General features: G+C 45.8%; 2 protein-coding genes across 2 annotated transcripts in view; both read left to right on the forward strand.

Moving 5' to 3' along the window:
- LOC144111955 (uncharacterized) overlaps positions 1-25,356 on the forward strand; it is a 319,997-nt gene that overhangs the window by 282,802 nt on the left and 11,839 nt on the right. Inside the window, exon 10 of the mRNA XM_077645050.1 lies at positions 24,665-24,785. Within this exon, the coding sequence (XP_077501176.1) occupies positions 24,665-24,785 (121 nt within the window). The remainder of the gene's footprint in view (positions 1-24,664; positions 24,786-25,356) is intronic.
- LOC144111967 (ankyrin repeat and BTB/POZ domain-containing protein 1-like) lies at positions 2,510-21,736 on the forward strand. The gene is made up of 12 exons (XM_077645057.1): positions 2,510-2,683; positions 2,796-2,858; positions 2,955-3,010; positions 3,576-3,720; positions 5,923-6,082; positions 11,989-12,034; positions 13,264-13,380; positions 15,046-15,161; positions 16,689-16,781; positions 19,568-19,741; positions 20,654-20,854; positions 21,330-21,736. Exons 1-12 carry the CDS (start codon positions 2,577-2,579, stop codon positions 21,534-21,536), a joined length of 1,485 nt encoding a protein of 494 aa, XP_077501183.1. The 5' UTR covers positions 2,510-2,576; the 3' UTR covers positions 21,537-21,736.

Below are 25,356 nucleotides of genomic sequence, written 5' to 3' on the forward strand. Positions count from 1 at the left end.
TGTGAGACAGGCGTAATTTCCTTTCCTTAGAACCAACTTTCATAATCCACTTTCCTTCCCTTACGGCGCAGATGGGGTGTCCACCGAGTATGTGAAACAGGCGTCATTTCGTTTCCTTAAAACCAACTTTATTTCATTTTCCTTCCCTTACGGACGCGTTTCGGGTGTCCACCAAGATATGTGAGACAGGCGTAATTTGCTTCCCTTAAAACAAATCTTCATTTCATTTTCCTTCCCTTATACGGGCGCGGTCCGGGTGTCGTCTCCACGGCAGGCGTCGCATCGATCACACCTAGTGCCATTTTCACATCAGAATGCACCGGCGTTTAATGCAGAACCCACTTTCATGACCCGTGCATGCGATGCCGACAGACACTTGACCGGAGGTAAAGGTCAAAGTCGAGATAGTTGGTGTAACAGTCGCTGTAGTTGACGTCATGTGTCGAACCTGGCTACCACCATTTGACCTCTATCTACATTAAAGCTGAAACTTGTGGCCACCGTGACCTCCAGCTACATTCAAGGTCAAACTTGCGGCCCCGCTGACGGCTCGAAAAGCTGGCGTAGTGAAGCTTTTCGCTTCAAAAAAGTTGCCTTCAGGTGACGCGCACGTTCACCACGCAACCCCGGATGATGTGTATAAGGTGAAGCTGCAACGATGTGCTGCAGCTAAGAAGCGGCGGCGTGCGGAAGAAACGCATGAAGACCGGGAACAACGTTTAGCTAAACGGCGTGCATATTGTAGTTGTCATGGAGAGCGCGAAAGAGACGCAACAACGACAGAACGAAGCGAGCAAGAGACAACGCGCTCAAGAGACGCCAGAAGAACGCGCCGCAAGACTGGAGAAGCGTCGTAACGCAGATGCGGCTAGAAGTGACACCTCCCTTAGTGCCTCTTCAACTGCGAAAGAGACCGCTTTGAATTCTCGAGAGCGTCGGAATGAGACGCTGCGTAGACAACGTGCCGAGGAAACGAAGCTTTCGCAATTCGACTTGGATTAACCAGAGCTAAACCACAGACAATTTTTTGAAAGAAGTCGAGGAAACACATGGTTCGAATGGGACCGCTTCCCCCATTCCATGAGTTATGCATAGAGAGAGGACGACGAACTGAAAGGCAGGAAGGAAGGTTAACCCATTAATATGCCCCTGCCTCAATAATGGCACAACAACGCTCAACAATGACACAACAGCCGAACGCAGTATACCCACTGAGCCGCAGGGCGGGATCTAACGGCGAAGAAAATCTTCGCTGAGATAGGGCCAGGAATCCAACGCCGATACCGGAAAACTATCATGTTTTCGTCCATGGCTACGACATCGAAACACGCGAGCAGACACGTCTGCAATTTATTGTCCCCTAGTCGCAGCGGATGATGCAAGTGCAGCAGCAGGGGGGCGAACGCCGTCTCAAGTGACAACAGAGAAAGACTCCCTTTTAACTGCGACCATTAGGGGATCAACGAGCACTGTACTAAAGTGTACTAGAACTTAAGTAGCGTCTGGGGCGCGTCGCATCGACTCCATGCGCTAGTTGTACAGAAGATTTCGCATGTACGGGTGTTTCGGTCCTGCGTTTCAAAAAAAATGTTCACGGTCGACCCTCCAAGCCGATGGCTCCACAGATCGACGACAAATTACGCGAGCAGAAAAAAAAAGATGCAACGTTACGGTATCATCATCGAATTATTGAAGGGTACGTTACGAGTCCCTCGCATCAGGCTTCTTGTTTCCACTCTATTTTACAAAATTACAAACTTCATTGCAAAAGCGCAATGGACGCGCGACCGCGCGTCGCGTTCAACGCACATTGCGATACCGGCACATTTCAAGCTTCTGGAATAGAAGCGTGCTGGTTGATAAAATTACGGGTTTTATTAATCAAGAATAAGCGATATATGACCAGTAAGTGTCTTTACTTTTGAAGTTGATTAGTTTGGCGGACACCTGTTGCCGGTGCCCCAAGAAATTAATGCGCGTTGAGGCTCGGTAGCGCACAAGTTCTTTAGAAAAGTACCACTTACCTCTTTCCACTCGCAGTGCTCGTTCAAGGGATCTTCGTCCGCCATCGCGCTGCACAAACAAAACCCCTTTACAACACGTTGTTTCTCGCGGTCACACCGCAGTACCAACCTTGAATCCTAAACCGCCGTTCCACTTCAGCGAAGATTCCCTCCGCGTTTGGCCGCGAAAGCAACAGCCAAAATCCAGCTCGCGTGGATATCTTCGTAGTATTAGCTCTATGCGTTCCACGACGTTACAGTGTAACGACGTTCCGAAGTCGAAATGGCGAACTTTATACTTAGGTCATTAGGTGGCGCCCTCTCATAACAGAATACTTTTTATTTTAGTTAGCTGCATGTTTAAAACATGATCTTACTTTATAGTTGGCAATTTCACATAATTGTTTTTTTTTGCGCATATACTATGTAATGTTTTTTTTTTGTACGGAACTACCAATAAACAATGGCTCATGTCCACTACCTCGTGTTTCCGGATCGCCGCTTGAATGTGCACATCTTTCGGTTGTGTTAGTGGTGTGGAGAGCTTGGTAAAGTCGCGTGGACGGCGCAGGTATGCGGTTGGAGAAAGACGCCCTGATCGCCGAAAGTCACGATGGACTCCGGAGGAACACCTTGGAGCTGTTCCTCAGCTGCAGGACAGGCGACCTTGCCCGGGTAAAGTACGCGAAAAATCGAGCACCCAAGTCGACCCTTTGTCGTGTGTCGAATCCGGCACGGCATGATGACAGCTGTCAGCCTCCCGTCATTCACTTCTCCCTTATTTTTCTGAAGGTACCTCGTCGAAGAACAGGAAAGCGAGCTCAACGTGAGGGACAGATGGGACGGCACACCTCTGTGAGCGGCTCGATATCGCGACCTGACAAATTACTCAGGTTGCTGGTCGAAATCGAGCAGTCATTTCCTTCTCACAATTTTTTATTTCTTTTTTAGATACTACGCCTGTCTCTGCGGCCACAAGGACGTCGTCGAATATTTACTCTTCCAAGGTGGGCATTGTCGCGGGTTTCGCGCGCACACAATTCATAGCATGCATGCACGTTTTTCGTATTAATACTTTCATTCACATGGGCAACTGGCGTGGTTATCGTTTCTTTAACATTGATATGCCTATTGTGCACCGTAAGGAGCTGGATCTACTGATGTCACATAAAATGATATTCACCAGTGTCCCCATTCATTTCCCCTCTCCAAGTTTCACTTTATACCGGCTGATCGTGTGTATGTGTGTTCAGGTAGCATATTGAGGTTCGGTTAAGTTCCACCGAATGCACTGCCGATCAACATCACTGAAAAAAAAAAACGCACATATTTGTTCCACATACCTCATATTGCAATGGGGCTAACAGTGCACTTAAAAGGAATGAGTTGCTTTTAATCGGTATGCTTTTAAATGCTGTACATGAGCTCATGCGTGTTTTTGCTAGCTTATCTCTAAACCTATTGCTATACATAGTGTGCTAATTTTATGCGTGCAGATTTGTTCCAGCAGCTTTCCTTTCGTGAGAGCACGCATGCTAGTTTACCTTTTCTTTTTACCGCACTCATTCGCAGGCGCAAGCTGTGTGGCCAACACCTTCGATGGCGAGCGCTGTCTGTATGCATCGCTGAGCCTGGAGATTCGAGATCTCCTGCGAGACCGAAAAGTGATCACGTCGAACACGATGCGCCGGGACACCTATGATGAATTCTTGCGCAGGTACGAACTTCTTTAAATTTTGCCACGATGTTGGACAGTTCCCGTTGTGGTATATGCAAACGATCAGGGCTGACTAGCCTAACAGCCCCGTGACCTCAATGACCAGTTCTGCATATATGGGCATTAACCCGTTAACCTTTTCTATTTCACTATATGCCTTATGTCTGCTCGTGACCGGCCCCTGTTTTACTCGCTTTCCGTTCTGAGCATGCTAACGAGCAAGCTGGCAGGACAAGGCACTGTATGCTGGTCCTTACAATGAGTTTCATGTCAGCTAGTTATCGAGGTGCACTGCAGGAGAGTCCCCATCAGTATGATTTCAATGACGTTGCGATGAGGACAGAAAATTCAATATTGTGGCTATTGCTGTCACTGCCATATCAGTGAATGTCACACATTATGTACTAGCTTACTGGTATGCCTAATGTACTGGGTCTTCTGTTGGTTTCGGAAAGAGGTATACCACACACTTTTCCTACCTACACCACGAGCTTGCTCTTACTCAATTTTAGAACGCAGCTCCTAGGCACCCGTTCCTACATTCCGTGTCGGCGTTGGTGTTGTCGGCGTAACCGGTTGTCCATGGATGGATGGGTACGGCTGTTGTTTGATTTCTAACCTTGCTTGAACATCTGGTCCAACATCCAAGTAGCAGAGCGAAGCGCCACCTGGAAGGTGACTGCCACGGGAAGATGCCGGAGAGTGGTTAAAAGCATAACATGCCACCTGTCAGCGATGGCAGGTGTCGCGCGAACAGCTGCGCTCAAATTTCGCATTACCGGCTATCATCAGTTTTTTGTGCAGTCTGTCAGTTTTTTGTGCAGTTTTTTCTGCTTTCAGTTACGTATACCAAAGTGCATGACTTTGCAGAACATCAACTTGCAGGAGTTCAGATGAAACCTAAGATCTGTTTTCTTACTTATTTTGATATACTTTCACATCCACATACTGACTTACATGGTACATTGTACAGTCACTGATGGTGCCCTGCTTCTGCTGCTGTGGTCTCTTTGGTGTGACAAACACAGTACATCTGAATGAATGTTCCAGCTGCCAACATTAGCTTTAAACGTACCGCTGGAATGCTTTTGTGGGTCAGTTGAAAGTTGTAACAGCAATGCAAGCATCATTTAAAAGACTCTGAACACAAATCCGTCAAGGTCTTGTTCTACTGACAGCCAATAGTTTCAGTTCTCATGGCTCTGTTGGTGTTTGTTTGAAAGCAAAAGATGCTCTCATTGCTGCAAAATTTGGAGCTAAAGCCGCAACATTTTTGTTTCACTGCTGCAATTAAAGCTTGGCAGTGGTGGCATTATGGTTGATGGTCTTGCATTGCTTAGTATTTGATTTCGTGCTAAAGCTGCATGAGTAATAGTTCTAGTAAAAAAAAAAAATCTCATTTATGTGCAAGTAGCTATTTGACTTTTTTTACCCCTTCTGCCCCGCTTCTGCTACAGAGGTGACGTTTGCTCGCTTCATACTAACTTGCGCCGGACTTCGGGAGGCACGCAAGCAATACCTCGGTATTCAGGGTTACCACCACAGCCGGCCACCAGACACTCGGATCTGGACTAATGGACCCCAATACCGGGCCTTGTTGGCATTTATAGCCGACACCGCCTTGCACAAGTACATATAACTCTCCTATGCACATATAACTCTCCTATGCCGAAGGGCATATTTGCGCAATAATAATAAAAAAAAAGTGGTGACCGATTAACCTAGGCCAACTTTAATTGTCCTCTCTAACCCTCTTTATTTGTTACTGGTGGCACAGTGTGCAGCATGGTTCGAGTGAGCAACTGTAAGGTGGAGAAAGGTGGCAGGGTTTGAGTGGAAATCTGCTGGAGGACATTTTTTTTTCTTCTAGATTCCCTGTCACCATACCTGACAGCTGCATATGGTACTGAAATACTAGACGTCAACAGGCTCTGCGGCCACTGCCAATTTTCTGTTTACAGCCTTGCAAGTTCACGAAGTTAGCATGCATTGAAAGTGAAACTGCCAAAACAGTTCTTTGAAAATGAAAACACCAAGTATTGTGGGTGCACTGCGTTGTCTTGGGAAGGCATGGTGACGAGAGAGAGTAGACCAACTGACGTGTAGAGTTGGTCTCAAAAAGGGTAGCATGGCCCTTTGTTCTCCTGGAAGTTCTTTACAATAAAAAAAATCCAGTCTACAATGAAAATTTCATGCTTGCAGGTGCTTGGAGGACAGTCAGCACTGTGATGTATCATTCAGTGTACAAGGGGAAATAATTCCTGCTCACCGCTGTGTGTTGGCGGCACGCTGTGACTTTTTCCGCCGTTCACTGCTTGACAAGTGGGCAGGACGGCAGCTGATTCCAGTTACTCACCATGCAGTAAGTGTGCCGTAATGCTGCCTGCAACAACTTGCCATTCTTTCGTAACGTCGTTTATACTAAGTATTTGTCCTCTGCAGCTATGTGGTTAGTATGTGCCAATTTTTGGGGCCCCAGTCACTGCGGCACACCCCTGGTTTCAATCACAGGTCACCATTTCGTCTACATTTGCCACAAACTACTTCCCGTGCATGTTAAAGGGGCCATGCAACAATATTTAATATGGAAGAGCAGTCGGTATTTTATCATTCGTCATCGCAACAGAAAAATTTTTAAGCTACTGTTCTATCGTAGTAATGATAATTAGCAATGAAACAGTACACGTAGCATACGGTCGAGCCGATCTGTATTCTCCTACTTCGTCGTCTTCTCTCCCCCCATGCGCGCGAGTGCGTGCAGCGCACTTGCCACACTTCATCTTTATCACATTTCCGCCGCACTTAAAAAAAAGTAAATGTCTAGCGGATGTCATAGTCTTTGAACCATGCGGGCCGCTTCTTTTTGCGAGTACTTCGGCGAGGCGGCGCAGGAGGTGAAGCCGCAGTTGCCGCTGCGGATTTACTACACAAGGGTTGAGGAGCGGCTGCCGATTCCGGAGCAGGCGGAACGGCTGGCATCATATGGATTGAAGGCGCGTCCGAAGAAGGACCCTGGACCACGGTTCCGGACTGTGGACTGGGCGGCGGCATTCGGTTGCCGTCGATAGGCGGCGAAATATCAGCGAAAAAGGCCGCTGGAGCTGAGGAGGACAGTTGCTGCTGAACTACTTCTGGGTGAACCGCAGAAAACTTGGACGAGTGCCACACTCGCCCATCATCCAGCAGATAAGATGCAGGTCCACGCTGCTCCACAACCTTCCGAGGCTCCGAAAACCGAGCTGACAGTTTGCCTCGCACATTTGGTTTGCGGACACGCACGTACTGGCCAATCTGAAAGTCACGACACTGTGCGCCACTCCGCTGGTCCGCATAAAGCTTGTATTGCGCTTGTTTCTCGTCAAGCCTCTGCCGCAAAAGCTTAAGCGCTTTTGTCGGATCCATTGAGAAGGACTGATCCGGCAGTCCTACGACGTTAAGTCTTGTGCGGGGCAACCGGCCATGAAGTAGGACAGCTGGTGCAATTCCTGTCGTGGCATGGGGCGTACAGCGGTAGACACCGAGGTAGTCCACAATCGCTGTACGTAGGTCGCGTCGCTCGCACAGAGCTAGCTGAATGTAGGACTTAAGCACTCGATTGAATCGTTCAACGAGTCCATTAGCTTGGGGATGGTACACTGAAGAGTAGCAATGGCGTATCCCCCGTTCGCGGAGGAAAGTTTGCATGGCCATCGATGAAAATTGAGGTCCGTGGTCAGAGACAATCTCTTGAGGGTAACCCTCACGAGCGAAGAGGCCAAGCAGGAATTCTTGAACGGTTTGAGTTGTGATGGCATCAGCGAAGACAACTTCTGGCCACTTACTGTAATAATCCATGAGAGTAATCGCGAAGCGGCAGCCACTGGGAGCTTGGTCGAAAGGCCCCACGATATCAATGGCAACCTTATCCCAAGGTTTCTCTGGGAAGGCGACAGGTTGCAGAGGAGCTGCCACCGGACGAGCCGATTTGTCACAGGACTGGCACACGACGCATGTCCGTACCATTTCTTCGACGTGCTCGTCCATTCGCGGCCACCAGTAGAGCTCTCGCAGTCGACTTTTCGTGCGGCTGATCCCGGGGTGTGACTCGTGCGCGATGTCCATGAGGCGTCGTCGCAAACTTTCGGGAACGACGAGCCTGTCACCTCGGTACAAGACGCCTTGCACGACGGACAGCTCCGAGCGCAGGAGATAGTATGGCCTAAGGTTCTCCGATAGGGATTTCTTGTCCGGCCATGTCGCCGATGTAAACTGAATGGCTTGAGCAACTGCCGCGTCGCTGATGGTTGCCTCTTGAAGCTCTTGTAGAGTCACGGCTGGCGATAGCAGGCAGACGAAGTCGTCGTCACTGGCGTCGAACTCACTGGGCTCACTGCACGATGTGGTCGGTAAGGGAAGGCGAGACAGAGCATCCACAACAGAGTTGTCATTGCCTTTGCGGTACTCTACAGTGTAGTTGTAGCACAACAGGCGAGCCGACCAACGTGAAATTCGCAACGGCCGATGGCCCGTTCCTTTCGTCGACAGCAAAATGACAAGTGCACTGTGGTCGGTGCGTAGAACAAAAGGCCGGCCCCACAAATACACGTGCCACCGTTCGCACGCCCAAACGCAAGCTAGGGCCTCACGTTCACCAACAGAGTACTTTCTTTCTTGGGGTGTCAAGGTACGGGAGGCAAACGCAACAGTTTGCAGGGAATGGCCGTTGTCTTGCTGAAGCACTGCCCCAAGGCCATATCCGGAAGCGTCAGTCGTTAAGACCACGGGAAGGGCAGGATCAAAAAAATGCAACACGTCACATGACGTCAACATGGACTTCAGTAGTTTGAAGCTTGAATCCGCAGCAGCAGTCCAAGTGAAGGCGGAGTCGCTGCCTCGAATTAGGGCGCGCATAGGCTCAACGACGTCGGAGTAATGCGGGATAAACTTGGAGTAGAAACCCGCAAGTCCAAGGAGGGAGCGAAGCTCGCTGATAGATGGAGTCGGAGCCTTCGTAATCGCCTCGATGGCAGAAGAAAGCGGAAACAGTCCTTCACCGCTGACAACATGCCCCAAGAAAGTGAGCTTCGGAACATCGAAGACACATTTGTGGTTGAGCTTGAGTCCAGCTTGGGACAGGCGCTCGAGAACAGCACGAAGGTTGGTCAGGTGCTCCTGTCGGGAGGTGCCATGGACTATGATGTCGTCGATGTAGAAGAGGACACCTTTGCACCCTTTTAAAATTAAGTGCATCATCTTCTGAAAAGCCGAAGGCGCCGAAGCAAGGCCGAAACACACTCGTTTGAAGCGGAAGAGGCCATCATGGGTAATGAATGTGGTCAATTCCCGACTCTCAGGGCTAAGTGGTACTTGATGGTAAGCCGAGGCAAGGTCCAACTTCGAAAAACGCTGTGACCCGGCCAAGCTATGTAGAAGTTCTTCCGTTTGAGGCAAAGGAAAACTGTCGACCACAATAGTCTTGTTCGGCTCACGCAAATCGACGCACATTCGGATGGAGCCATCTTTTTTCCGAGCCACGACTATGGGTGAAATCCCGTTCAATGAAAACCCGTTCAATGATGTCTTGAGCTTCAAGCTTCTGGAGTTCCTCGGACACCTGCTGACGAATGGCAAACGGCAGCCGTCGGAGCTTGCAAGCAACAGGAGAAACGGAATCCTGCACTCTGACTTTGTGCACGTAGCCACGAGCAACTCCGAGTTCCTTGGAGAAGAGATGTTCGAAGTGTGGACGTAGCTCAGGAGGTAACAGAGGCGTATCCGGTGTCATGGAAAGACATTCCAACGATGCACCTTTGATCTTCATTTGTAGAGCGGCAATGGAATCCAGGCCCAGCAGCGTTGTGCCTCCCGAGACAACGTACAACAGGATGCAGGCGGTACAGTCGTGGAACTTTGCTGTGGCAACAAAACACCCTTGGACTATAATCCGAGACTTAGAATAGTCCAATAGTTGAACTGCAGTTGATTTAAGCGGGAAACATTTAGCGAAGAATCGGTGGTATAGATCTTCAGAAATAATTGACACAGATGAGCCGGTGTCAATCAGGAAGCGGATGAACTTGCCTTCAATCAGGACTGATGCGAAAATTCCGTTTTTTTGACTTTCAACATTGAGAATAGATGCACTGCTGGAGCCATCCGGCATCGACGATGTGTCAGCAGTATCTGCAACTTGCTGAACTTGAACAGGACGGTCGGACAACTAGTAGAGAGAGTCGAAATGGCCCACCTTGCCGCACCGACGACACTTGCGGTTGCGGGCTCGGCATGCAGGGTTGTTCGCTAGGTGAGTTGTAGAACCGCAGCGGTAGCACATGCGCTCTGGTATTGCAGCAGCAGGTTGTGATGGTTGACTTTGGCACTTGCAGCAATGGGCCTGAGGTGGTGTTTGTCTCGATCCACGCTCGCATCTCACACGATGTACTGGAGCGTCCTCCTCAGCCAATTCCCTGGCTTCCCGAGAAGCTTGCTCACACTGTCGAGCAAGGAGCATGGCGCGCGACAGAGTCAAGGAGGAGCCTTCCATGAGTAGGCGCTCACGCAGATGGCAACTCGAGGTCTTCTCCACCAGCTGGTCCCTGATCATATCGTCCGCCATGGTCCCAAACCCGCAGTCGGCGACAAGACTGCGAAGGACAGCGACGTATTCATCGGTTGTCTCTCCTGGAGCCTGAACTCGACGGCGAAAGCGATGACGTGCGGCGATTACATTCACGGACGATTTGTAATGCTCCGACAGGATGGATATCGCCGCATCAAATTCGTCAAGGCGGGGCGTCTCGTCACCGGAGTGCGAAGCCGCAGCTGTAGGCGCTGGAGGGGACGACGGCGGCGCCAATGTATAAAAAATGCGCTGACCTTCCAGTCCGAGGCAATTCAGCAGGATGGCCTTCCGCCTGTCCGCGCCCAGAGTAGAGGCACCAGAGGCCAGCATGTAATTCCGGAACGCCAGCTCCCATTGCTCCCATGGAAGGGCAGGACGACCAGGAGTCGGCAGGAAGGGTGGTGGTGGCTGAAGCCCAGAAAAGCTCATGACGGATGGTGAGCAGGCCACGTGAAGGTCCCGAATCAAAACAGCATCCTCGTCGCCAAAATATGTTGTATCGTTGTAATGATAATTAGCAATGAAACAGTACACGTAGCATACGGTCGAGCCGATCTGTATTCTCCTACTTCGTCGTCTTCTCTCCCCCCATGCGCGCGAGTGCGTGCAGCGCACTTGCCACACTTCATCTTTATCACAGCTACCTTCGTTAAAACCAAAGATACCTGCGATTAAAAATGACGCTCCTCCTCTCCCGCTTCAACCCGTACGTGCCGAGGCTCCACACACACGAAAATGAATAAATAAACAAAACAGGTCGGGAGTGTGTCTCGTTCTGCCCACGCCACTTGGGCACACCCAATGAGAAGGCTCGCTCAGATTCCCTGCTCTGTGTCGGCGGGAGAACTGTGGCTAAGAACACATGGTGGGATGTCGCCCTAATCGGCTGCGAGCTGAGACTTTAAAAAAATTAATTGTAAATTGTAGGTATATGCAGAGCTTTTAAATTTGACTCGAATACTCACAAAAAAAAATGCTACAGATTTGTTGCGCTAGAATATGATCATCAAGATCATTTCAGGGTCCTTTTAGCACTACGTTATATTGCTGACAATTTATTTACCTGAACAGTAGCACTGAAACATGTTCTTTGCATTTTGTGAGGAGAAAACATTTTGAAGCCCGATGATAATCATTCTTTCGGTTTGATGTATTGCTTAATCTAAAGTACTTTGGGCATGTTGGCTGAATTCTGTGATGTGTGCACTTCTCAAGCATGTGTTGCTTGTAATCTTTTTATTGAATGTTCTTTTTGTTTGTTCTGTTAGTGTGCAGGAAAGCAGCTTTTCCTCATAGTACAGAATCGGGAAGTTTATGCTTTAAAATGAACCATTTGTTCTGATAGTGTCATGCACTAGTAACATCTGGTGGCAAGGAATGCAAGCCATGCTTTTTATTTTTGTTGCCCTAAACATAGGTCACAGAGCAGGGCGAAGAGTTCTAAACTCTTGCTGAAGATGGATTACAGGCTTTTATCAGTGTGCTTCACTGTGGAAAACGATAGAAAAATGAGTAGCTCAGTGTGCTTTAAATTGTGTGTGTTTGCTAAAAATGTAATAAAAAATGCTATAAAAGATGCAGCTCATGGGTAGACACAGTTACCTTCCTAGCTACTAGATGCCACTGGCATGCAACTGGTACCTAGCGCACTCTTTTGTTCTCTTCAGGTTGATGGTGCTGTGTTCAGGATCATCACTCAGTATCTGTACACAGGTGGGTATATTAAGTGATAGTTTTCAATAAGCATGAAGCAGTTATCCGCAAGCTGTTAGAATGCTTCCTTTTAAAATGATTTTGTTGAATACTTGCAAGTTTGCCCACTAATTAGTAAATTGTAGTCTATGAGGGACTTTGCTGGCTTAGTGTGCGACTCTTTCTTGTTTGTTTTTATTATTATAATTTACTTTTGTTGATATTTTATCTAGTCTGAAAAGGAAAATTTTGCCTTCTTGCCTTTCCTCTTGTTATGAAGTCAGGGTAAATGCCTAAATTAACTGCTATGCAGTTTTTCTCAGCATGCAAGGAGTAGCGGTCGCATTTCACTAAGGCAAGGCGCTATGCTATTTTCTGCACGGGAGCCAGGCTCACAAAAGGATTTTCTTGTGTGTATGCATTTGAAACATCATTATCTCAGTCATTATTAGGGCAGTAGAGCCAGGCCAGTAGTTGTGAGCTGATGGGGAATGTGGGCAAGTCCGTGGTTATAGCAAGAAGCCATTGCTGTTGGGACCACTGCAGCTTTCTGCACACGGCTACTGCTTGAACAATGCAGCTGGATGCAGAATAGAAATTAATGAGCTGATGCGCTTCTCTTGAACATCAGCATTGTACAATACTTGAGTGCACTGTCAAGCCACTAAGGGGAGCAAAGCAGTTTCATACAACATAGCTTCGTAAGCTGTCACTGTGGCTGCGGTAGCGTGTTCAGAGAGAAGTGTTTGTTGCTCCAAGCTATGATCACCTCCCTTCCATGTCATCCTCCCGAGTGAAATGGTCTGGTTGCAATACAGAAAGACTAGTGCACCTATGAAAGTGCTCAAAAGCAGCTTTTGTTGCGCAATCATGTACAAGCGCAAAAAACAAGGACAAAGAAGGACTGGACAACTGGTCCTTGTTTTTTGCGCTTGTACATGATTGCAATGCACCAACTCGCCCAAAGGTCTGTGCTTTTGGTGCACAAATTAAGTTTAACATGGCCTGGTGGGCTTAATGTTCAGTGGGAGGCAGCTTCAGAAATGTGGCTACTTCAATGGAGTTCCCTTCTTATCGAAAACCATCATGTAATGCGAGAGCAGAGGTGTTGCCAAAGGGTGTGCACTTGAGCGCACAGCCCCTGCTATTCAGTTGCTTGTCACTATAGCACATTTCTTGCTGACAGATTCAAAGCTGTTTCCAGAGCTCGTATCTAAGTAAGCACTGATACGTTGTTGCATTACTTGCAGGCCGACTTGAGATGCAAGCCAAGCATTTTGAGAGTTTTCTCGAGCTTGCATCACGATGCCAGCTCATTTCTCTCATTGCGGATGTCAAGGAAGCTTTAGCAGAAGTGCTGAATCAGGGTGAGTGAGTGCGCATGCGCTCAAGCACGGCTGTGATTTGGAATGTTTGGACATGTCGTTGCCTCTGAAGCCAGATAGGTTAGCTGAACACATAAATGACAGCAAAATGGGCGCATGGATGCTTCACACTATGAGATTGTCGATGCTGCTCGACGCATACTCTGTCGCATTAATCGCTTTGATCGTCTATTAATTTTTCATTGATCTTCACATTTAATAGTTGTGCTGTATTTTAGCTACCACTGAGGGAACCATACATCCATGGGGCAGCCTTTTGTGAAGGCCTGCAGGATGAAGTAGGACTTAACTATGGCTGATGACTCCAGCTGTGACTTTCACATGTCTTGTGCCCCCGACAAGCACGTTGGCACCTTCCTTCAGTGTGTTCAGCGAGTATAGCTTGTGCTAACCACTACTTTGTTTAGAAATGACCATTTGAGGACTCTGTTGTGCCTTTCATGTGTGAAGTACAATGGTATTTTCACATGGAGTTGCTCTGTGTCATCACAAGCATTCCTCTAGATTGTGCTGGGACTGTACAGCATGCATGCCTTCCTGTGCATGACATTATTTGGCTTTGGGGGTGCGCTTCAGAACACAGACCTAATCTAACCTATGTGAACACCTTTGACTGTGCATTGATTGTGTGCATGCAAGTGTGCATGCAAGCATGCATGTGTATGGCACTTCTTTCATTGCTGTCATCTAGAGTGGCATGTCAGGTGCATAGACAAGGTAAAGCCTTCACCATGGTAAAGAGTGCCTCTCAGTGTCTCTCTTTTCTGTAAAAATTGGGCTTTATAAGTCAGCATGGTCCTGATAGGGCCCATCAGCTGACGCTTCATGGTGAAGCCTTGTTGTTTCATTTAGGTGAACTACTGGTGTCCCTCAGATTTTTTTTTGTATAAAAGAGAGTTTGATTGAAACTAAAGTTGAACATATAAAAGAGGGCTTGACATTTGCAGAAATCTTAGGCTCAGTGACCTGGCCCAGTTATACGATAGCATTATTTTTCAGTAAAGATGCAGACTGAAATCTGCAATAAAGACAGAGTCGTACGGTATGGGCCAAGTACTCACAGTGGTGGTGCATTGAGTGCATTTCACCAATCACACTGTTGTGGTGCAAAAGCATTGAGGTTTTTAGATTATGTTTCTTGATAACTGTACGATAACAGGTGAGGATTTAAGCTTTCCTAACCTCACCTAGATTGCTGGGAGTAGTAGGGATATCGAAAATTTTATGGTTTGATTGGTACATACAGCATTGAACAGTATGTTCATGAAGCATTGCTCGGAACATCATAGATTTCACATTACTGTGTGATGGCTTGTGCATTGGCGCGATGTACGTATAAGTCCATGAACTAGTGACTGCGGAATCACAGCACTGTGCTCACCCTTTCACAGTTAGCACCATGCAGTCATGGCACAAGGAAGACGTGTTTCTGCATTAGGGCTTGGTGTTGGAGCTTAGAGTTGCTCACTTTCCTTGCGCAACAACTCTCAGTGTACTTACCCAAGCAGCAGAGGTAATCGGCCCAATATTGGAACCATATTGGCCAAGTCCGGCCCTACAAAGTAGCAGAGTGAAACCATCCATTTCCAATATTGGACTGATTACCTGTGCTGTTTGGGTAGTAAGTAAGTTCTTTTTTCCATGCAGGAAGCCAGAGAAGTGGTGTCAGCGCAGAGAGTGAGACCATCCTTCTTGAGCCCACACATTACCGGGAGCAGCTTCAGAGGGACTTCTCCACATTGCCCGTTGAGCTTGCATCAGGGGTAAGCTGCTGGGCTGATTTGTTATTTTTCTGTTTCTTTTTTTATTAATTTTTGTAAGGTCACTTGTGCTCTCTACTTGTTCATTCATCCATGTGCCCATTCACTTTGGCTTTTATGGTGCATATACAGGCTATGCAAAACTGGGTAGTGAAAAAGCAGCAGTGAAACACAACCACTGGAAACAGCTAGCTCAGCGGGGCGTGATAAGTCTGAGCTGGCTTGAGCTGATGACAGTTTTTTCTTTGCCAATGGTTTGCTGGTTTTTTTTTAATTATGAGGCCTTTTGGTGAAATTTTCACAAATCTTACTTGTTGATTTGAATATGTTCTAGTATACGTTCATGAGTAATGAGTGCAGCAGGAAGTGATTTTTGTGTGTGTTGTGTTGTGGTTTATGGCACATAGGCAACTGAGGCCATCATGCGCCAAGAACAAGCTGTAGGAAAAGTCTTTTGTTGAATATTATAGAAGTGCAAGAATCACCCTTGCTCTAGCGGCCCTCAAACATTAATATTACCCAGTGAATATAGGTGATTTTTGCTTTGAATTTTTATTTTCTCTGTTATTAATTAATGGTCAATACATTACTGTTGCTGCACTTTACCAAGGGTGGTGGAGGCCTTTGTTGGGCCTTCTAAGTACCATTAGTCCAGGCCTTCCCTTGCAGGTTAAGGAGCGAAATAAAGTGAAAGTCAAAAAGACAGAGTAAAAATTTTTGCAGGGTTTAGTTGTATCCCTGCAGGAATTTTAATACTGTTACTTCATTCAGTTCCCTCGGGTACATATACAAGTATTATTGCTGTTGCTAATGGCGAAGGCCTTTAAAAGTTCACACACATCTTGTCCTCGCTCTTTGCTCAGTAGCATTAGCAAGTCTTTGGCACCACTGCATTACAAAGAAAAGTAATTGTGACATCAAACCAGCCGTAGAAAGAAATTTGACAAGGCCAAATGCGAGAGATAAAATGACTTGGACTTCTCAAAATTTTTTAGGTCTTATCATGTATGTGTATTAAGTTCCAGGCTTTCATCATCAATTGTTACTTCACCATTTTTATCTTTTTTTTGGTCGGTGTCATTATGGGTTTGTTGTGCATTTTCAGCAGGTAATTTTTTTCTGCCAATGAGCTTAGAAGCAAACCTGTCATTGTATTTATGTCAAAATGTTATTCAGGTAAGATGGTGAAAATATATGCAATGTAGTTAAACCAGGAGCTGTGGTAAGGCTTTTCAGACCATTGACAACAAGATGTATAGCATTTGCTCATTTTTTGCATGATGACAGTGTAGTTAGTTTTGTGTTAATGAAAACCTTTATTTTTATTCTAAGTTTAATAATTTGTCAATGGTGACCATTGCCTGACTGAGGGACCTGTTAAAAAAATGTGGCTGTTAGTTGCACAGCAGATTCAGTCAAAAATTATCCTACTTTTATATATTTAAATTAACCTGTTTGTAGTAATCTGCTTGTGCCAGTCTGAATTACTTGTTGCGTAGAGGTACGAGCAATGATGTTTACATGCCTCAGGTCACTGCTGGCGGTGCTGCATTCCCTGCTGAGGAACATAACCATGCAGACATCTGCATTAACGTGGATGGTACACACTTTCTTTGCCACAAGGTAAGACATACCTGCTGCATACCTTTGAAGTACTTCTCCGCGTCATGATAGAAACGCACCTTAAGCTTGGGGGCACTGGTTGTAGAGCCACTGGCTAGGTAATGCCCCGCTTATGGTACTTTGAGTCATTGAGTCAGATATAGGGTTGTTCTGTAATCTGTTTGGTTTTTGTGGGAGCAGTGAGCATGGAGAGCTGAGAAGGAAGAGAGTTAAGTATTTAGTTTGGAGATATCAGTGTATGCGCTTGCTAGATGTGTCTCTTAATTTCTGCAAGCAGTTAGTTAAAATTCCCTAATTAGTTGAAGCAGTTAAGTTATGTTGTCCTGTGCATCATGCAAACACAATCATATCCCCTTTGGGCGCTGCGTCCACATATGTGGACGCGACCTAACGCAAGGCTAATTTCCTTCTTTGAATAACGCGCTCTTACGATTTTTACCCTCCCTGTCAAGTTTGTGGTGCCATCTCTTGTAGCTACAGCGAAATATGTTTGTAAAAAAAGAAAATATGTGTCTCACATCATTTGTCGGAAGGACGAGTAAATACCTTGTACTTTTTGCATTCTATCATAACAAATGATCGCGAATGATGCAATTTAGGGCTCAGAATGTGTCGATAGGTTAATGTAGAAACGGCACACCAATTTTCATCCTCATAGACGATGAAAAAATGCTGCGGTAGATGTTCGAAGTGGCGTGTCCACAAATGTGGACATGGCGCCTTAATGCAGAAAATATCAGTGGCGTTTTCTCCCCACAACGCGCTGTTTTTTTGTGCACGTATGGCACGAAATAGGCTTACTGTTTACGGCCATTGAAAACCATGCTTTTACAAAGAGAACGTTGTATGACTCCAGCGCAGAAGCGTTTTTCATGAAAATAGCCTATGGAGAAGCGCCTCCAAAGTGCTGCCGACCGAGCAATGAACATCCGCAGGTCGTCGCAAATAACCGCCAGTTAACTGAGCCACTGCCAACAAACACAGCGCGCTATGACCAATGCTTATAGTCACGGAGGTCTAGGAGGGTCTTAGGCCCCTTGCTAGTATTCAAAAAGGGGTCCGAGGCCACCTGTGCTTGATAGTAGAACACATGAATCCGAAGGAAGCAACAATTTTCAGTGACGGCCAGAACATTTTTTCAGTATCGCTTTGAAATTTTCACTGCAGTCTTTAGCAAGAATCGTTTCATTTTGTATGAAACTTGACACGGCGAAAAATACAAAGTGGCAGCACTACACAAGAAGGGATGAAAAAGGAGAACCCGTGCCCTCACACCATGATTAGTTCAGAGCTGGCCGCTCAGCTCCAAGGCTACAAAACAACAATCAGCACATTGGTAGAGCGAGGGGACAGTTTGTTTCAGGTCTCTGACATAAATTGAGCAAACAATGACCTTTAAAAATGATTTTTCATTTTTGCAAAAACCATGTGGAAAACAGGCCGCAAGATGCTATCTCTTTCTCCCTTTCCACCTGTGCTCGGATCACTCGAGACCCCTTTGATGCATGTGGACTTGAAGCATTACTTATGATGGAAGCAACCATTGGCCCCACCTTCTGAACACGTTAATTACACAGCGGTGCCGACATGAAGGCTGCACATCTAAAGCCACGTTCGGTGCATGAAGTGCCGAATTTTCCTCTGCCTGTCGTCACAGAATGGCTGTTTTTATCTGTTCTATAATTCACGACCAACAGAATAATACCCTGAAGCGCATATTCTCACATCTAAACATTTATTCGTGTCTAACGACCAGTTAAAGAAGGCAAGTAAATGTAGCAGTTTTTACGATCATGTATCAGGTTTAAGGCAGCGTGTCCACAAATGTGGACACGTATAAAATATGCTTAAATATGAATTTTTGCATTTTTTGCACATCACTTCTGCTTAGTATACTGATCATTATTTATGCAAAAGAAGAATTTTCCTTTCAGCAGATTAAATTGGTTCCTGAAGGGGATATGATTGGCTTAATATTGAGAGTAACTGTATCTTATAGCAAGCGCACTCCTGTAGCATGGCTTCTAGCACAGTAGTGATATTGATGTGAGATAGAAAACGTTGCGGACACAGAATTGAAAACATGACATAAGATGGTTCAATACTTGAGGTACATCCAACGTAGTGCTAAAGGGTGCTGGGCTCCCCCCGCTTGCGGCCCTTCAGTAAGGCAGGCCTAGTGCACTGAATGTGCAGTTCCATTCTTCGACATTTGTGTCAGGAATGCGATGCGTAAAACAAGGGCATGCCATACCTTCACTTGTCACACTTTTTGCAGGGAGTCTCAGAGCATCTTGCTGTGTCTTGCCTCACTGTCTGAAAAATTGTAATTCAATTTCTTTGTACTGATTCGGGACGTGCAACAAATTTTTTTAATGGTCAGTCAATTCTGAAAGCATTTGGAAATTCCGAGATTCACTATCATACCTTGCAATCAGCTGGACAGGTGATGGCATGTTTTTACATCCTGTGTGCCAATCTTGCTGGTAGATGCTGAGAAATAAATGCAAACATAGCTCATTGAGCCTGCTCTGCTAACTGGCAACAAGCTCAGCAAAGCTAGACTTTTTGCACTTAGCCAAGTGCCGCCGCTATAACGTTACAAACCTGGAAAGCCTGGCATTTCTCTGAGCCTAACTCTCACAACTACGAGAAATATAGATTGCTTTTGGGGTTTCTGCCGGAAAAAGTTCAGTTTTTCTGCACCAAAAATGGCACACCTGCTACTGTATCGCACAAAGACAGAAGTGCCGTCCCATTAGAGTACAACCCTGGTGTAATTTCAGGTGTTATTGTGCAACCGGAGTGAGTACTTCCGTGCCCTCATTGAGGACCACTTCACAGAGGCCAGTCGGCTAGGCAGTGACCAGCAGCAGCTGCCAGTCATCGAATTGCAGCAAGTCACGCCTAACATCTTTGGCTGCGTGCTGCGACATGTTTACAGTAACTCAGATGACAGGGTAAGCGCTTTGTGTGCAGCCGGGATATTTTATATTTTGGGTTTGAATTGGCTTCAGTCCACAATTGACTTGTCTTTTCGGTGAGCTTTTTTTTATTATTATTGGATTCCCTCACAATTTGTGGCACCCCCTCAGCTCAGCCCCACAAGCCCAAATATTTTGAAGGTGCGACAAAGAAAAGATAATTTCACAATAAGCATTGTCATTAGCCAGTGTTTGGTTTACACATTTTTGAGACCACTACAGTTGTGGTGTGCCTTCATCTATGCGAGCTGCTCTTTTTTTGGAGAGGGCGTGCAAAAATTGTGAAATCTGGCTTTTTGGAAACTCATCTTTTAGATTTTTCTCAAAGTTTGTGGCAATATTTTGATTGGGACCTTGGCTACTAAATCAATAAAGTAAAGTTGGCTGACTTGTTTTATTAATTACATAATTAAGCACAGATAAACCCCGATGGTTAGCATTAGCTGCATCTCTTGACACACTGTCAAAGACATTAGCACAAAGCCTTGTGTTTGCGTATATCCCTGGAAACAATTGGGACACCTTGCTTATGGAGAAGGAACATTGCATGAATTCGGGGACAAAGGTATTTGCTTTGCAAGCACTGCAAAAAACAAAAATGATCAAATTTTTGCACTGCCTCAAACTCATTGGCACTCTGTACTGTTTACACATACTAGTTAAGGTTCTGCATAGTATTAGTTTTGAGCTGTGTACCTTGGGATCAATGATATTCACTTCTCACCGTGCCTGTGCTTCTGAATTTTGTCCCTGGGTGTGTGTACAGTTGTGTCCAGGTTGCACCTGCATGTTGTCTTGTGGAAATGGTGCAGACCTCGTCAAGACAGTTACTAATGGTTTTCCCAAATCTTTCACCAAGTGCATGTTATTGTAATTTTATCTTGGCAGGTGAATGCAACCAATGTCTGGGACGTCCTGTGTGCTGCTGATGTGTACCTGCTGCCAGACTTGAAGCGGCAGTGCGGGGCGCAGATAGCACGCTTGCTTGATGTTGAGAGCATCTGCGGAACATTGCGGGCATCGCGGCTGTTCCGCCTGCCACGGTTGGAGAACCAGTGCATAGAGTTCATGGCAAAGCACTTGGCCGAGGTGAATAAGGAAACATAAATGCTCCTTCCAACTGGTGCTGCTTGTTTCTTTATGGCTTCAACACTGCAAACTCTTTTGTTACTGGAAACACTTAAAAGGCAGTAGTCCGCAGGCTTCAAGCAGTAAATTTAAAATTCAAAGACACTTTGTCTCAGAAGCAGCACTAGACAGTAGTTAATAGACATGGTGGAACCAGCGGCCCATGTTGTAAAAGTGAAAACTGGAGATGTTAAAAGCTGTATCATAAAGAAGTACACATGTACTTACTACATGTAGTTGTACGCTGTAACACAGGATGTAGTTGCAAGACATCCCTTCGCATGTTACCAATAAATAACTACTGTATTCCCTCAGAAAAGCTTCTTTATGTAATGTCAAATGGCTTAAAGCACGAACCTGTCCAGAGAAGTGCATTTGATTATATTTTGCACTTGCCTTCGGCATTGAGACAGACCAATATTTTTTTCCATTTCAGGTCATTGAACTTCCAGAATTCAATGAGGCGATCCGAGAGGATGCGAAAGAGGTGAAACTCAGGCAAGAGACCGATTCCATCACCGTAATAGACGACATCCGCTACTATATCAGTGCCAATGCACGAAGCACAGCAGAGATTCTAGATGCCAATGTGAAGTTGAAGCTCATCGATGACCTCCTAACTACACTCGGATTAGATGCCTAAAGTAGTGCAATAGTGGAATGGTATCTGTGCCGTCCACAGCACCCGAGAATGAGTGCTGCTGCACATTATAGCTTACTGCAGCAGAGAATGTGTCCACAGCTGTGAAATTTCTATGCATTGCACAGACAGGCATTTAGTTTGTTTAAACTTTGATAGAATGAATCTGGCTTTGTTATTGGCTACGCACTTCATCATATAAAAATTTTGCGCCTTACATGGAAAGTTGATGCAAAAATTTTGCATGCATGAACTCACAGGACGGTTACGACTGTGTAACATGAAATTCAGCAATAGTGGTCATGTGATGCACCCCTGCACTGGCAGGCAGCGGTTCCAAACAGAGCCACCCGTAGGCTTATGCGACCCAGGTTGACCGCACAACCAACGCTGATGATGGCAACGCGAAACCCAGGGACGGGCGCCATAATGCATTCGAAAATTTTTCAAGCCCTTAAAATTCACCAGTGTCTTAAAGTGATCAGTTACCCTTTAGGGACAACAGGAAACTGCGGAACTGGCTGCCAAACATTGAGGAACTGTACAGTCTTGCAGCTGTGTTGTGCAACATATCTTTGCTGTGTGCAGTGAGCGGTTCATGAACAGTGGTGTGTGTGCACCAAGGATACATATTTATTGCCTTGCAAAGGCTTAGCATGAGCAAAGGATGTGATACGCTGTGTCTTACAAGCAGAGGGCAGCCTGTGGATCTTGGCCATGACAATCCCCCTGGGTCCGCATTCTAAAAGGATTGCTTTTTGGTGAATCACTTTTTGTTGGGTGGAATGTCCTTTACAATGCCATGATGCAACAACACGGTGATGTCGATGGAAGTAGTTGCTGATGTTGCATTTTATGCGGTGATGTTTTGTCTGGTAAAATGACATGCAGTGTGTTGGATTGAAAGCTCAAAGTTCTGCTTTTGGTGTGAAAGGTGACACAAACATATCTGTAGGCATACTGAATGGATAGCAGTATTTCAGAAATGCTCGTGCAGAATGGCTAGTCACATAAATTGATCAGGGAATCAAAAATACAGATCCCAAGTGGTCCTCAATGGTATCTGCCAGTAACCATGTTGCTTGACTGCATTGGCAGAACAAAAGTGACGTGGTAAACTGCAGCATCTCTGGCCAAATATGGGACAAAAGAGTTTGAAAAGAGTTCTTAATAATATACAAATAAATGAGTGCACGCCACTGCATAATTCAAGCATAGTCAACGAGCAATGGCTGAAGCAAATGCTTCTATGTCACTGCTCTGTGTCCCGAAATTTTAAAGGGACACTGAGGACGACTCCATTAATTGTTCTGAGTAAAAATTGATTCTCTGGCTATGCAGTTGATTCTCCAGCAACCAAAAAAAAAAAAATACTTATTTCTGAGGAAGTTGCGTTTAAAAATTTTGCCACCATTCGATTAAAACTCGTGAAGTCCACAAGATGCATTCTACTTGCATCAGCGCCTACGCGTATACCCGTTTTTCTTTGTTTCGCAGCGCATACGGGTACAACGAGCTTAGCCGAAGATAAATCTACGCACTGTCACACTCGATAGGAGGCCAGAAAGGAAACTATTTTAAGCGCGGTGGGCGTATGGCGCCGACCTCTGGTTTAACTCGGGTCGTGTTCGGCAACGCAGCCGTGGGTTACTAAAGATATGTGGACGGATTTTCGGGTATGGATTCCTATTCAGGTCGCTCTCCTTTTTGCCACCGACTCATGGAAAGCTAGTTTTTTGAGCGTATAACATTATGGTTCTTCGCTTAGACGGGGCATGCCGTGAAAGAAAACACGCACACTAACCACCCAAATGCAAGCTTTTATGCATCTTCGCATATGACATCGCTTCGGACTTCTTGACAACGTGGCTGTTAACTTGGGGGCACTGAGAGATTATCGAAGGTAGCCTCCTATCGGCAGATTACGGCATTACAGCGATAAAGAGACCACTCTCACCGCAAACAGACCTCAGAAAAAAAACAAGAAGAAATACACGTGTGGCCACCACCGGCGGATTTCTGAAGTAAACTGCATACGTCAACACCGTTTTCATTACGCGGAGCTCAGGGGCTATGCTACACCGCCATTCACTTCAAAGCAACAGCAAGCAGTCCGCGGTCTGCATGCCACGAGTTCATTTTAAAATTAAATATTCTCCGCCATTAATGTTTTTTGTTGTCCTACTAACGTTAACATACCCAGAAAGAGGCAGAGAAGTATTTTTGGTTAAGAGCAATAAATCACTAGCGTTTTCCTGTGTCCTCTAAGAGAAGGTCATCCACGCAGGCACAAAGAATAACGGTCTATTAAAGCTAGATTCAACACTTTTGCGAAAAATTTTTCTTTATACATCTGCTATTTCTTACCATGGAATAAAATGCTTACGTTTCTCGCTGAAAAAAAAACATAACAAAGGCTGATTACCACCAATGTGAATAAGCCCACAAAAATTGCCATGCCCATTTTCTATCATGGAGAGCTCGATGTCTGGCATATTCGTGGAGTGCTTCCAATGCAGGGATGAGTTGATTTCGGCGAATATATTAGTCAAGCAGTATGCGTTACATGGAAACTTTAGCCTTGCTGGCGCCCCAGTATTGCGGGTGCCATCAAGTCGATTTACACTATATTTTTCCCCGCTCTTTGTTGTTGGAAAAAACACCGCCGCTCGCCCTTTTCTCCAAGATCTGCCTGTCGGCGCTGCAAATGGTGGCGATTTAGTAGAACAGATTGAAAATAAATCTATGTGTTACCGGTTCAGTTTATTAGCTGCAAACATTATCCTCCGTTGAGTGTCTTTCTGTAATGAGCTATTTAGTTCGTAATCATCCTTTAGCGCAACCATGTTATACGAAGAAACGAACAGGAAGTATACAACTGTTCTTGTGTTCAATATGTACGTACATACCTAGGCGACGATTGCGCATTTGTCACTCAATATTTCTTTTCAACCAGAGTAGATATCATGCAGTCAACAGGGTTTCTTTTTTGTGAATGTTGCAGTGTTGTTGCGAAAATGATGCAAAGGTCTTTGTGCAAGATGAGTAATCAATAGAGCGGACTTTCTAAAGTGTGCAGCTGCGCTCGTTGGTGCAGATGTCGGATGCTTTAATATTCTTCTTTCTTGCAGATCTTTTCTGAAGACTCATTTCTACTACTACTTCTATCCATTCTACCACGCTGTGTGCTACTTCACGGGGTGTATAACATTCTTTGCCGTTGCCAGTTTCAAGAGGAGCAAGATGCCTAAGGTGAAATAATGAGAAAGCTTAGCTGGAGCAGTGGGCTGCGATCCGCGATCATTTCCCGGATGAGGTCTCTGTCTTCAGACTTTACTCATAAAATAGTGGGGATATAACAAGATTCAGGCTACATTAACTGAGTGCATGTACTATGCAAAAAAAAAAAACGTGCGACGCACACGCTGTCACCTTATGTGTATGGCACCGGCAGTTCAGGACGTCACCTTGCCCCGGCCGTTATAGTTGAAAGGAGAGTTAAGTGAACAATATTTTGATATAGAGTCGTGTATTTTGTTTGTTTGTTAGTACTTCAAAGCACCCGCTCAGGCCATTACATGAGGAGCGGACTAATACGTAATTTCATTATTTCTATGATGAATAACTTGAAGCGCTCACGGGCAGCATGGCTAACGGCTTCCGCGGACACGCTGTTCCATTTTCTTGCAGTAAGGATGAATAATGATTTCAGTTGTGCAGAAGTGGATGCTCGAGGTGGATGAACGACTCTCGGATTGCCCATGCGAAGTGAAAGGCAGTGTGCAGGGATAACAGATTGACTCAGTGAGGAATAATAGAACTT

Source organism: Amblyomma americanum, unplaced genomic scaffold, assembly GCF_052857255.1.
Source record: "Amblyomma americanum isolate KBUSLIRL-KWMA unplaced genomic scaffold, ASM5285725v1 scaffold_19, whole genome shotgun sequence".
Classification (NCBI taxonomy): Eukaryota; Metazoa; Arthropoda; class Arachnida; order Ixodida; family Ixodidae; genus Amblyomma; species Amblyomma americanum.